Source organism: Octopus bimaculoides, chromosome 24 (assembly GCF_046866305.1).
Source record: "Octopus bimaculoides isolate indiv1 chromosome 24, ASM4686630v1, whole genome shotgun sequence".
Taxonomy (NCBI): Eukaryota; Metazoa; Mollusca; class Cephalopoda; order Octopoda; family Octopodidae; genus Octopus; species Octopus bimaculoides.
This window is the reverse complement of record NC_142951.1, coordinates 30,313,721-30,328,047: the sequence shown is the minus strand read 5'-3', so window position 1 is coordinate 30,328,047 and position 14,327 is coordinate 30,313,721. Positions and strand designations below refer to the sequence as shown.

Here is a 14,327-nt window from a genome sequence, read left to right as displayed (position 1 = left end):
CCAAGATCTGTCTTCGTTTTGCGATGATAAAAGTTCAATTATTCGCCCACCCCTTACAACAAGACCTAGTAGTCGTCAACAGAATCTCTCTACTCCTCTTTCTTTAAACAGACCGCACAGCTTAATCACTGTACGTTTGCAAGATCTTAAAAGAAAAATCCAAACAAGTTTGTGTGTATGAAAATAACAAAACTATAACAATCGATACTTATTGAAATTTAAAATAGTTCGACTCTTCTGAATGATTGATTTCCTTCCACATATGCTCGATGTTTGTGAGTATATTTGTGCTTGTGTGTGTAGATCTGTGGGCGGGCTTTTACCTACCTTACCTACCTACCTATCTATCTACCTATCTATATATCTATCTAAATATCTGTTTGTCTGTATGAGTGTATGCATATATGTAAATACATACCTATCTATCTATCTATATATATATATATAGAGAGAGAGAGCTGTATGTGCCTAACAGTATCTACATGTGTGTGTGGTGTATGTGTGTGACTATGAATAGATGTGTATTGTGATAGTTTGTATAAGTGAGTTTGGTGGGGGCGGGCACACACACACACACGCGCGCGCGCGCGCGCAAATGTGTGTATTTTATACGCACAGATTTTATGCGTGTGTATGTGGGCGTGTACGTTATGTATGTGTGTGGACGTGGTTGTGTGCTGTGTCATTAAGTGTCTGATCCTGGCATTAAACAGCAGCAGCAGCACTAGAAAGTTGGTCACTTAGAACCAACCCTATCATTAGGAGATAGTGGATGGTCTCTTGTTCCCTGCTCCTTTTCTTTTCTTTTTTTTATTTGAGGAAATCACAAACGTCCCAGAGAAAAACAAAACAAAGCAAAGATCTCCGTAGTCAACAAGTTCACAAATCCGAAGATTTTCGTCTCCATATCTCATTTACATTCGCTCTGTTTCGTTCTGTTATAGTTTTTTTCCTTTTCTTTTGGGTTTGCCGCCCTGCTTCATTTTGCGACAATCACCTGTTGTGACAGTATATAAAACAATGGAGACATCGCGTGAGCAATATGTTGATAGAGATGAATGGCCACTGCCTGATTCCACAGCAGCAACCGGAATTATAATAACTACCGTGTCATTTTTATTTTTCCAAATTGCAGCTTTCATTGTGGACCGCTGCTTAAAGACATCATCATCTTTTCTTAACAACCCAAAACTGCACTGGCGATGGAAAAATGTGTTTATTTCGTTGACCCACGCCGCTATCGTTTCTGTTTGCTGTTTAATATGGTAAGTCCCAACTAGAACGATTTGTTTTTAAACTTTTTGCCAGTCAGACTTAACTATATACAAACTTCACACGGAAAATCGTTAAATGAAGTCAAACGATGTTGCACTTTTCTGAGTTTCCAAATCGTCTATCTTTTATCGATCTCTTTTTCTTTTCTTATCGTTATCAATAATACTGTATGTATCTGATCTGTATCAGTAAACTTGTCGAGTTTATCTACGTAAACAACAACCTCCTTTACATAACAGAAGGGACCGTATTAAAACTACATGCTGGAATCCTCGAATGACTCTAAAATTTCTAAACTCTGGTGCTTTTATTGTTTATAAAATTTACTATAAAACGGTAATTAAATCGGCTTAACTAGCTTTAGTTATCATTGGCTTCATCATTTACAGATGAAGCACTTACTAGTTACAACTACACGTGTGGAATCCACCGTGAATATCTATGAAAATTCTATGTTGTACTGTTTTATTTTTATAAAATATATCACAAACTGGTAATTAACTCAGTTTAATTAAGCATAGTAGTCACTTACGTACACTGATGATTTATATGTAAATTAGAAGAATGTAGCTGATCGTTTTTATGTGGTCCCCTGTTTTGTACTAGAGGTCGTTGTTTATGCATATATTCGACAACTTCACCTCTGTTTTTGTTGTAGGGTTTCATATATTTAATACATTAAATCCAGAAACTTCGATTAGCTGAAATTAACCTCGTTTAATCGAAGTTTTTCAACTCTATTAATAAATGACAGACTTCCATCTATATAGTTGACATATTTCATTCACAGTCTTATCAGTGTTATTTTTTTTTTCTCTCTTTCAGTTTTAATATAATTTTGATTCCTCGTGAAGAAGACAAAACAAAACAATAAAATGATAAAAATTCTTAATATTTTTTCGATGGGTTTCCCTAGTGTTTCGTTCAAACATAACTCTTTTACTCTTTCTTTCTCTTTAGTATTTCGCTGTTTTCTCGACAGAATTCTTGCTATTTAGCAACCAAACTCGCGCTACATACCACTTGTGTTGTTAACTTCGTTCGTCCGTCAGTACCACGTTCTCCGCCCACTATTTTCTTCCGTTTGCTATTCTATCATCAACTCTAACTACATTAAAAAAAAATTCGGTCTTTAATAAAGCACCCACCCGTTTCAACGTAAACTATTAACTGCTTGCCAAAAAAACATTTATTTTAATACACGACATTTATATGTAGTTATAATCAACCGCGGTTTAGGCAAGCCAAAAAGTAACACGTTTAGAGGATATGGAAAAGGAAATCCTTGGATTTGTGAGTTTGTTCGAGTTTATGAGCGTGTAATTGGTTTAAGTGGGGGTAAATTCAAATGTGCTTTAAATTGTGGATGTTGTTAGTTGTCATATAGTTTAAAATGAGTCGAAATGTTTTCAAGCGCAAGTTAAAGTGGGTTTCTAGATATGTTATATAACACCAGTCTCAGGTGTGACTTTTGCCTTCAACTTATGATCAGACTTGATTTGATTTTGTCTATTGTTTAAATAGCTTTGATTTGTGTGTGTGTGTATATATATATATATATATATATTCTGTGAATGTGTATACGGTATGTATGTATGTGTGTATATATATATATATATATATAACCTGAATATGTATACGGTATGTATGTGTATGTATATACATATATAATATATGTAGGGGGGGGGGGTATATATATGTTTATATATGTGTACATGTTTATATACGTTTATATCAATATATACATATGTAAGCTTGTATATATATGTATGTATATATATATATATATATATATATATATATATATATATTTGCGCATATATAATATATATGAGTGTGGTGGGTAGGGCATTCTTATATAACAGTTGGAAATGATCTCGTGCGCTCCAAATCTTAATTTTTGGGATGTGTATGCTTTACGTATGGTAGATTAAGATCCTAAAAAAGAAGAAAAGGTGCATGGATGGAGTTAGATTTTTTTTTTCTCATTTTAGCATCGTCACGATGCTTAAAGCATACAATCCGGAAATTTAAGGAATTTGGCGCTAAGTAATTCTTACTCTTTTCTATAGAAATGCGCGCACACACACATACACATACACAAACACGCACACTCACATATATATATGTAGGCATACTGACACAATCTAAAAGGTATTTGTAGGATATTTTTTCATATTTTCTGAAACTTATGAGGAAACAAATTCCACAGCGCATTGACGCTTTAAATAGTAAAAAAAGTTTTGTTATGAAAGTATGGATATTGATTTTATTGTAATTGTGTCGCTACTTTGTAATAATACAAATAAAAATTGCGCTGATACATCGAGAATGTTTTTTCTTCCTGTAAAGCTTAGCAAACGGCTGAATGAAGTAAGACAATTGGAAACGTAACAGTGACTTAAATGATAATGTAATTTTATATATGTCGTTACTTTTGTTGCTTTTATTTTTCCTGTTTCTTTTACCCTCGCTCTCTCGTTTTCTCCCTTTCTCTGTTTGTCTATTCACGCCTTTGGTCTTCCATATTTTCTTCTCTCTCTCTCTCTCTCTCTCTCTCTCTCTCTCTCTCTCTCTCTCTCTCTCTCTCTCCTCTCTCTTTATCCTCTATCAATTTTTTTTAGATCTAAATATCACGCTGTTTCCCCACACTCTCTCTTTTTATCTCTCTCTTTCTCTCTCGATATATATCAGTTAAAATGCTTTGCTGAAGATGTTTGATAAGATTGAAACGCCGAAATATCAAGCTATTCACCAATCTCCCCCCCCCCCTCTTTCCCAAATAAACACTATGGAGCTTTTTATGCCTCTATGGAAAATTTCAGAGGAATTAACTGTCAATCTTTTCAGGTGAAAACATTTATTTCGTGCAAATGTCATGTACGTTACACTTTTTGGATCCTTTTAAAAAGTCCAGCGCACATCCCACCTTATAGCTATCCACCGCATACGCTTGTACAGACATGTTCTCTGTCTCCCACTAAATCATACTACCAGGGTTATCTTCTGGAAAAGGCCTTGTGGCAGGCCCCGCACCAGATGACTGGACGTAATTAAGCAAGCTCTCCAGAAGCTTAATGTCACTTTGGAAAATGCGGAGGAGAAGCTGGCACAGGACTGCCAGCGATAGAGAGCACTGGTGGACCTGGTTGGTTCTACATATGATATATCTGGGACCACTGACTCGGGATGACTCCAGCCCCATCAAGTAAGAGCAAGAAGCAAGCAAGCACGTTTCGAATACAAATTCTTCACTGTGAAAAATACTATAATTCTTGTAAATGTTCAAGACTTACAGCTTAGATATTTCATACTTTATGCCATGTGAAAATGGCTCAGTATTTGTCTTCTTTGCTCTGTTTCTGAGTCTTTGAGTTGGTGTCTTGGGTCAGCCTTTCAGTTTGGCTGTACCAGGGAGAAAGAGAGAGAGAGAGAGGGAGAATTATTAAAATATCTACAAAGTTTTGAAACTACAAGACATTTTCAAAGATAACCCTTGAGCATTTAAACCAGCCAAAATTTTCTACCTGTTTGATATTCAAACTATCCAGATCTGGCATCTCACACCTACCCTATACTGCTATTGTAAAAATAAGCACATGTCATTGAAATCTTAAAGCTATGAGATAATGCATGATTTATTCAAAACTGAATAGATAAGCATTACATTTGATAGAATAATTTGAATGCTAAAGGAGTTGAACAATGCATGGAATTCCTGATTTTTGACAGAAGCATAAGTGGAACTTGCTAATTGCTTCTTATGTCCAGCCATGTTCAACTAATATGCAGTTCCTTGTGATTTTTCTATTTTCACAAATAACATCATCATTATATAACAGCAATCTCCATTTCTCTATCTATGATTGACTTTGTAACATTACCTGATAAAGCCCTGTGTGTCCCACCCACACATAACTAGATAACTTCTCACACACCCCACCACAACAAACCAATCTACATCTCTTCTCTTCCTCACGTTTCCTCCATCATGCACTATGCCTACCTCTCACTCCCCAATCCTGTCCTCACTATCTTAAGATGGAAGTGTCAAATAGGCCACCCTCGTCTTTTTTTTTTTTCTCTTTTCGTAAATTTATTCAGATTCCTACATTTCCAACAGTGGAGATTGCAATTTTGCAGCAGCAGCAGCAGCAGCAACACCAACAATGATGGTTTCAAATTTTGGCACAAGGCCAGCAATTTCAGGGGAGGGTTTTAGTCGATTATATCAACCCCAGTGTTCAACTGGTACTTGAAAGGATTAAAGGCAAAGTCAACCTTGGCGGAATATGAACTCAGAACATAACTTTGAACAAAACGCCACTAAGCATTTTGTCTGGCACTGTAAGGATTCTGCATTCTCACTGCCTAATAATAATAACAATAATAATAATAATAATAATAATAATAATAGTTATTTCTACTCTAGGCACAAGGCCTTGAAAAATTTTGGGGAAGGGGATAGTCAATTACATCGACCCCAGTGCATAATGGAAAAAAAAATGAAATGAAAATCATGAATGAATCACTTATATGTGTGCATCAACAAAGGCTTTCTCTCACCTGAGGATGTAGCTTAAATTCTGCATTATTTTCAAGGATATCTCACATTAATGCAGACATGCAAGTAATTTATTTATTATCAAATATAATGATATTAATTATTTACATGTCTGCATTAATGCAAAATATCCTTCAGAATAATGCAGAATTTAAGCTACATCCTCAGGTGAGAGAAAGTCTTTGATAATGTACACATATAAGTAATTTATTCATTATTGAATATAATAATACTCTTTTACTTGTTTCAGTCATTTGACTGCGGCCATGCTGGAGCACCGCCTTTAGTCGAGCAAATCGACCCCATGACTTATTCTTTGTAAGCCTAGTACTTATTCTATTGGTCTCTTTTGCCGAACCGTTAAGTTACGGGGACGTAAACACACGAGCATTGGTTGTCAAACAATGGTGGGGGGGGACAAACACAGACACACAAACATATACACACACATACATATATACGACGGGCTTCTTTCAGTTTCCGTCTACTAAATCCACTCACAAGACATTGGTCGGCCCTAGGCTATAGTAGAAGACACTTGCCCAAGGTGCCATGCAGTGGGACTGAACCCAGAACCATGTGGTTGGTAAGCAAGCTACCTACCACACAGCCACAATATTAATTATTTACATGTTTTTAAGTTCCGAAACAATATGTCATGTTAGAATTTTCTTATTGTTAAATAAAATTTCATCAAACTATTTTTCTGTCATTTAGGACTTTATATACGCTTTATCTTTTTCTTTTGTATCAAATTCTATATATTTTGTAGAATGTAAATAAATGCAATAAACAATGACATTTCAGTACCCAAACCAAACAAGCACATCTTATGCTCAAGTTATATTACAATCAAGCTTTTTATGTCTATCTGCTTTTATATTTTTCCTATTAAAAAAAAAAATACATTAAAAAAATTATCTATTTCACAGGTCGAGGGTTCAGCAAATTAATCTTATATTTTTAGTGAGCAGTTCATGAATTGTGCATTTTTTTTATTGATTTGACAGATGTACTTATAGTGTTTACACACATTTAGAATGTGCAATTTAATTAAAAATAACTTCTGTTCATGTAGCTTCTGTTTATTTCAAATTTTCTCCACACACCCCTTACACATGCATAAGCGCGTGCACTCACACACCGTGTGCTGATGGTGAGTGATGTCACCAATGTGGTTTGATTGCATAATTAGGATCCTTGCCTGCTGTTGTGGTATGCAGGCCAGGGTGAGGTGAAGCAGGCTACATTTAGGGCACCTTTACTCGTCCCTTCCTCAGGTTATGGAGGTGTGCAGAGCAATCCTGAGGAGGACTGCTCAGACAAGCCTAAGGGGGGGTTGCTGTGACTATAGCTTCCAGTGCATCCATACCTGCTACTTTGTCATTCACTCATCACCACGGGTAGGCCTGAGGCTATAGTAGAAGACACTTGGCCAAGGTGCCACGCAGAGGGACTGAATCCGGAACCATGTGGTTGGTAAGCAAGCTACTTACCACACAACCACTTCTGTCATATATATGTGAAAGTGCATGGCTTACTGGTGAGGATATTCAGCTCATGATAATCAAGTTGTGAGTTCAGTCCCCAGTGATGCCTTGTGTCCTTGAGTAAGACACTTTACTTCACCTTAATGAGTCCACTCAGCTGGTAAAAATGAGTTGTACCTGTATTTCAAAGGGCCACCCTTGTCACATTCTCTGTCATGCCAAATCTCCCTGCAGACAATGTTAAGGATCTGCGTGTCTGTGGAGTGTTCAGCCACTTGAATGTTAATTTCATGAGCAGGATGTTCTGTTGATCATATCAACTGGAGCCTTCGTTGTTGTAACCATTGAGGTGTCAGTTGATATATAGGAATGTATAGGTTTGGCATGACAAACAGGAAAACAACACACAACATGACTATAATAAACATTTTGTTATCTATCTATATATATAAAAATGAGAATGTGTGTCTGTCTGTCTGTCTGTCTGTGTGTTTCCCTAAAACTCGAGAACTACACAACCAATTTCATTCAAATTTTACACATATCTTACTTAGGGTTCCGGTTGTGTTTTAGTCAAAAAATTTTTTTAACTTCTTGCATAGTTCGAGCACACAGCAACATCATATCTCCTCCACTATTTAAGTATTACGTGTTAAAAGTGAAACAAAAACACTCATGTCAAATACTTTCACTTTAAAAATGAAACTATTCCACTAACTGAAACGATCACATTTCGATACTGTAATGACAGATACTTTCACTTTAATGGTGTGTGTGTATATATATATATATATATATATATATACATACAGAGAGAGAGAGAGAGAAAGATAGAGATATGTATATGTATACATATACATGTATATGTACACGTATATGTATAGATATATATAGATATAGATCTATATGCATACATGTATATGTATACATATGTGTAGATGTATATATATAGGTGTACATCTAATAAGTACACATATAAATGCATACAGATATCTATACATATATACACCCATACACACACACATATATATGCACACAAACACACACATTAGTCATTTGTTTTCTTATCCAAAACTACGTCAAAAGTATTGAATGGATCTTTAAGAAATTTGGAAATTATATTCTATGCATAATGGCCATAACCCCCATGAAAATTCATATATTTTTGATGTTGATGAAATTTTAACCATACAGATTACACACAAATAAAGTAATATTTCTAAAAATTTTTCTTCTTAGAAGTTACAAAGACCCCTTCATGGGGACTTCACACCCACAATTTAGTCATTTTTCCTAAGCAAAGACGAATACAGTTGTACCATTGGTAGCTATAGGGTCACCCGAACATAACAGATGAGCATTATTTGTAATTCAATGGTACAACAGTGTAAGACTATCCTTTCAGATATACTTACATTGTGATTTCTGCAATGTGGTGCATAAATTGTCAAGTAAATGAGACTCATCTTTGCCTCCACTGATTCACTTGCAAAGTGATGAGTAAAATTATTTCGTTGCAGACCTCCTTTGAGTCTTTTTATTACCACTGCGACACATATAGTCCCCAGTTGGTAACATTGATTTCAAGGCCTTCCCAGAGGAGTGACTGGTTGTTCTAAGACATTTATTGATTGTAAATATTTCCTGCCCAGTTACCTATCGGTAGAGTGGTTATTTGCAAACTCCAGAGGCGACACTTTCATTTCCCTTTGCTCCAAACGTCACACATTGTTGTTTCTATTGAGTCATGCCCTTCCAATTGCTATAGATCCATAATGCATCTTAAAGCTGTACCTGTCACCTGTATGGTGAGGAATCCTACATTGGGGAGTAGTAACGACTAGGCTACGGTAGCTGACTGATTATCGTGATCATTCGTCTTTTGCTTTCCTGTAGCTTTGCTCTCTTTTACAAACCCAGTGAACATACATATATTTCCTATTTTAAAGAAATTCAAACAATACATATTACACACAAGTGAAAAAGATTCCCAACAATTAAACTTCTCTGGTTGACATTAATACACCCATCACCAATAGGGGCCTTAACTCCTAAAATTTTCAGCTCCATGAGCTCCATTTTTCAGGAGCAAAATTCTTTTAAGGTCCATGTAGTGTCTTAGGCCCAAAAAATTTTCAACTTCCTGCATAGTTCGAGCCCACAGCAATATCTTATCTCCTCCACTGTTTCAGTATTATGTGTCAAAAATGAAACAATAACATCACTCTACTGTAATGTCAGATACTTTCACTCTAACACTGAAACTATTCCACTATTTCAGTATTACCTGTCAAAAGTGAAACAATAACATGTCGCTACTGTAATTTCAAATATTTTCACTTTAATATTTTCAATTTCATACTGAAACTATTAAAGTGAGACTATACTCTCACATATATACAGGCATACTATAAGTCCCAAGTAAAAACATTCCCAACAATTCAACTTCTCTGGTTGACATTAACACCCCCACCCCCAATAGGGGCCTTCATTCCCACATTTTAGAGCTCCATGAGCTCCATTTTGCAGAAGCAAAATCTTTTTTACAGGTTCCAGAAGACTGAAATTTTGGAATATGCGCATAAAGATCAATAGTATGGGATACATGTCTCATGATTAGAATTTTTTTAGGGTGTGTAAAGAGGGAAAGAACCCTCATGTGCAATTTTGATGAAATTTGAATCATATGTATTCCAGTTCCTTACAGAAAATATAACAGAAAAGTCTCATTTTTCAGTTGCATGTAACACGGGCAACGCTGGGTATCTCTGCTAGTATATATATAAATATGAGAATATGGGTCCGTCTCTCTATCTGTGTGAATCCCTATGACTTCAGAACTATATAACCGATTTCATTCAAATTTTACACATGCCTTACTTAGGGTCCATGTAGTGTCATAGGCCAAAAAAATTTTAACTTCTTGCCTAATGCGAGCCCAGTGCACTATCACGTCTCCTACACTATTGCAGTATTACGTGTCAAAAGTGAAACAATAACATCTTTCTATTGCAATGTCAGATATTTTCACTTTAATACTGAAACTATTAAAGTGAAACTAGTATCTCACATATATACAGGCATATATACATACTTACATATATATAATATATATATATGTTATGTATGTAGAGGATGCACCAGGCTCCAATCTGGTCTAGCAAGGTTTCTACAGTTGGATGTCCTTCCTAACGCCAACCACTCCGAGAGTGTAGTGGGTACTTTTTACATGCCACTGGCACAGGGGCCAGTCAGGCAGCACTGGCATCGACCACACTCGAATGGTGCCTTTTACATGCCAATTATAGTAATGATGGTAATTATAATGCCAATAATAATAATAATGACAACAAAAACAACAACAACAACAACAATCGTTTTTAGATTCAAGGGCAGCGATTTTGAGGAGAGGGGCTTGGTTGATGTGTGCTCCAAGTGCTCAACTGGTACTTTAATATTTTTGACCTTTGGATGGATGAAAGGCAAAGTTGAAAGTGGTAGGATTTGAACTCAGGATATAATGATGATGGTGATGATACTGATAATAATAATTTCAAATACTGACACAAGGCCAGCAATTCCAGGGTAGAGGGTAAGTCAATTACATCAACCCCAGTGTATTCAACTGGTACTTATTTCATCAACCCCCAAAAGGATGAAAGACAAAGTCGGCCTCGGCAGAGTTTGACCTTAGAATCATAAAAATGGACGAAATGCAACTAAGCAGTTTGTCCAGAATTCTGCCAGCTTACCGCCCTCGTAATAATAATAATAATAATAATAATAATAATAATAATAATAATAATAATAATAATAATAACAAAGCAAATTTTGTACTTGATTCAGGTTGTTTAACTATGTACAACTTCACAACAAAATATGTTTGGCCTTGTGTTAATGTAAGATATTAACCTTCATCATCGTCGTCATCATCAACACCATCATCATTATTAACATTATTATTGTAAACACTTTTGTATCTTACTATTTATTTTGACATGTATTTTTCTTATAGTATGATGAGTCAGATATCATGTGCACATGTAAAGTCTGGATTGTCTATGTTACTGCTGAATGCATTAGCATTAGGTTACCATGTGCTGCTTGTTGTTACAACACCCAGACTCTCCAGCTCTTACAAACCAACTGCAATCTTCGCCTTCTGTTGCCATGTATTGCCAACACATTGTCTATCTTCTCAGGATGTACTCTTCTTTTTGTTCTTTTGCTGGCTGCAGTTATTGGACCAATGCTTTTCGTCTTGATTTAAAGGTTACGGTTCTGTTGTGGTGGGCACATTTTTTAAAGTACAACGATGTGCTACATTCTCGGTCCTCTATCAGCTCTGATATCTATCTCTGACTGGAGATAGATATACTGATATCTATCTCTGACTGGAGATAGATATACTGATATCTATCTCTGACTGGAGATAGATATACTGATATCTATCTCTGACTGGAGATAGATATACTGATATCTATCTCTGACTGGAGATAGATGTACTCTTTTTCGTTGATCCTACATATAACGAAACAGTAAACTATACGTATATATGTTTACACAAGTACATACACATGCACCCCAACACACACACATACACAATACATGTGTCTTTGGATATGGTGTGGTGGATTGTTAATTGGTTTTTACTCTAGACACAAGGCCCGAAATTTTTGGGGAGGTGGAGCCAGTCGATTAGATCAACACCAGTATGCAACTGGTACTTTATTTATCAACTCCAAAAGGATGAAAGGCAAAATCTACCTCGGCAGAATTTGAACTCAGAATGTAAAGACAGACAAAATACCGCTTAGTATTTCACCTGGCATGCTAATGTTTCTGACAGCTTACCGCCTTAACATTCAATTATTTTACCAATGGAATTCTTAACTGTGAAATTAAGGTGTTGGTAGCTGAGTATTCCCTATACTTGTGTGTCCTTAACACGATTCTCATTATGAATTAGTGTAACAATTTGGACCTTACCGCTATGTATTTCATCCAGCACACTATCGATTCTGCCAGATCACCACCCTAATAATAATAATAATAATAATAATAATCATCTAAACTAAATGCGAAAGAAATAGACAGAGAGAAATCCCAGCAATGGCTGAGAAGCTCAGGACTCAAAGCAGAGACTGAAGGATTTTTAATTGCTGCACAAGACCAAAGCCTCCCCACCAGAAATTACCAAAAACACATAATGAAAAGAAATATAACAAGTAACTGTAGAATATGTGGAGATCGACAAGAAACAATAAATCATATTATCTCTGGCTGCCCAGTCCTGGCTAAGAAGGAATATATTCACAGACACGACAGAGCTGGGACCTATATACACTGGAAGCTATGCCAACATTATGGAATAGCAACAGAAAAAAGATGGTATAAACACACGCCAGAAAAGGTCACAGAAAACGAGAAAGCAACCATACTCTGGGATATGCCAATACACACAGATAGAGAAATTAAGGCAAATAGACCAGATATAGTTGTCAAAGATCATGAAGGAAAAAAATGCCTTCTAATTGATGTTTCAATACCAGCAGATGACAACGTTTCTCTAAAAGAAATGGAAAAACTTTCAAAATACAAAGACCTGGAAATAGAGATAACTCGAATGTGGAATCTAAAAACAGAAACAATTCCTATCATAGTAGGTGCCTTAGGTATAATAAAAAAATATTCAGACAAATACATAACAAAAACACCAGGACTTACAAATATATATAACATACAGAAAATTGCACTACTGGGTACTGCACACATTCTACGCAAAACACTTTCAATACAGTAAACATAAGAGCACCACAGCAAACCACAGCACATACCCAAGGCGCACAGAGCTGCGCTCGGTAGTGAAGTGAAAGCACGTTATAAAAATAAAACTACTGAATAATAATAATAATAATAATAATAATAGGCAACAGCCTATAGTATAGTGTATTCAGAGACATCAGTTCCTTGTGTCGAGTATCATACCTGGTTGGATGGGATGTTGGTGTAGATCAGGGAGCTCGTGTGTGTGATTCCTTGTCCTCATGTCGTTGTGTGATGGTTGTTAGCAAGCATCACCGTTGTATAATTGGTGCTGTTCATTTCCAGTTTTCCATGTAAACATATATTCATGAAAAAGGAAATATCACTTTACTTGGAAATCGGTGAGGGTTGGCAACAGTAAGAGCATTCAGCTGTAGAATATCTGTTTCAATGAATTCTATCTGGCCCATGGAAGCAAGGAGCAGTGGGGATTAAAATGATGATGCTGATGATGACATTGATGATATGGCAATGACAACAGTGATGATGATTGAAAAATATGTATGAGAAAGAGGACGGGGGGGGGGGTTGATGGAGTCTGGTTTGTAAAACAGCATTTTGTGGTTAAATTCAAATGAAACCAACCAAAATATTTAAAGCTTTGCAAATATTTATAGAATAAGAACAACATTATCCAATTTCTAATCCAACCAGTTTTTTTTTTTTATTTAAAAAAAAAACCTAAAAAAACCCTTAAAAACCCCCCAGAAATAAGCATGTGTGTGTGTGTGTGCATGGATTTGTGTGTGTATGTATGTTTTATCTGATCTGAGCAAATGTAATTATTTGTGAGTATGGTGTATTTATTTATGTGTGTGTGTGAGTATATGCATATCTCTGTGTATCTCTTCGTGTATCACAGATACTTGTATGTAACTATATATGCATATCTATGTATTTGTACATGAATGTGCTTTAACATACTGCAAAATAAAATATTTGGCTGGTTTTTCTGTTTTGTCTTTTGGTAATTCTTTTTTTTTTTTTTTTTTTTTTTTTGTTTCTCTTACATTCTACAAATGTTGTGTGGAACCAACATCTCTTTCAGTTCCTTCTTTTTTGTTCCTCTTCCTCCTCCTCCTCCTCCTCATCATCATCATCATCTCCTCCCATCTATTTTTTTCTCTCTTTTTTCCCTTCTTCCTCCCTGCTTACGTCTCCTCTCTCTCTCT

The 14,327-nt window shown here is 35.8% G+C and overlaps 1 protein-coding gene across 1 annotated transcript in view; it reads left to right on the top strand.

Annotated features, from left to right (window-relative positions):
* The first annotated feature begins 539 nt into the window (after positions 1 to 539).
* The window catches only part of LOC106874898 (TLC domain-containing protein 2), a 30,265-nt gene continuing 16,477 nt past the window's right edge, over positions 540 to 14,327 (top strand). Inside the window, exon 1 of the mRNA XM_014922809.3 lies at positions 540 to 1,265. Within this exon, the coding sequence (XP_014778295.1) occupies positions 1,021 to 1,265 (245 nt within the window). The 5' untranslated portion in view covers positions 540 to 1,020. The remainder of the gene's footprint in view (positions 1,266 to 14,327) is intronic.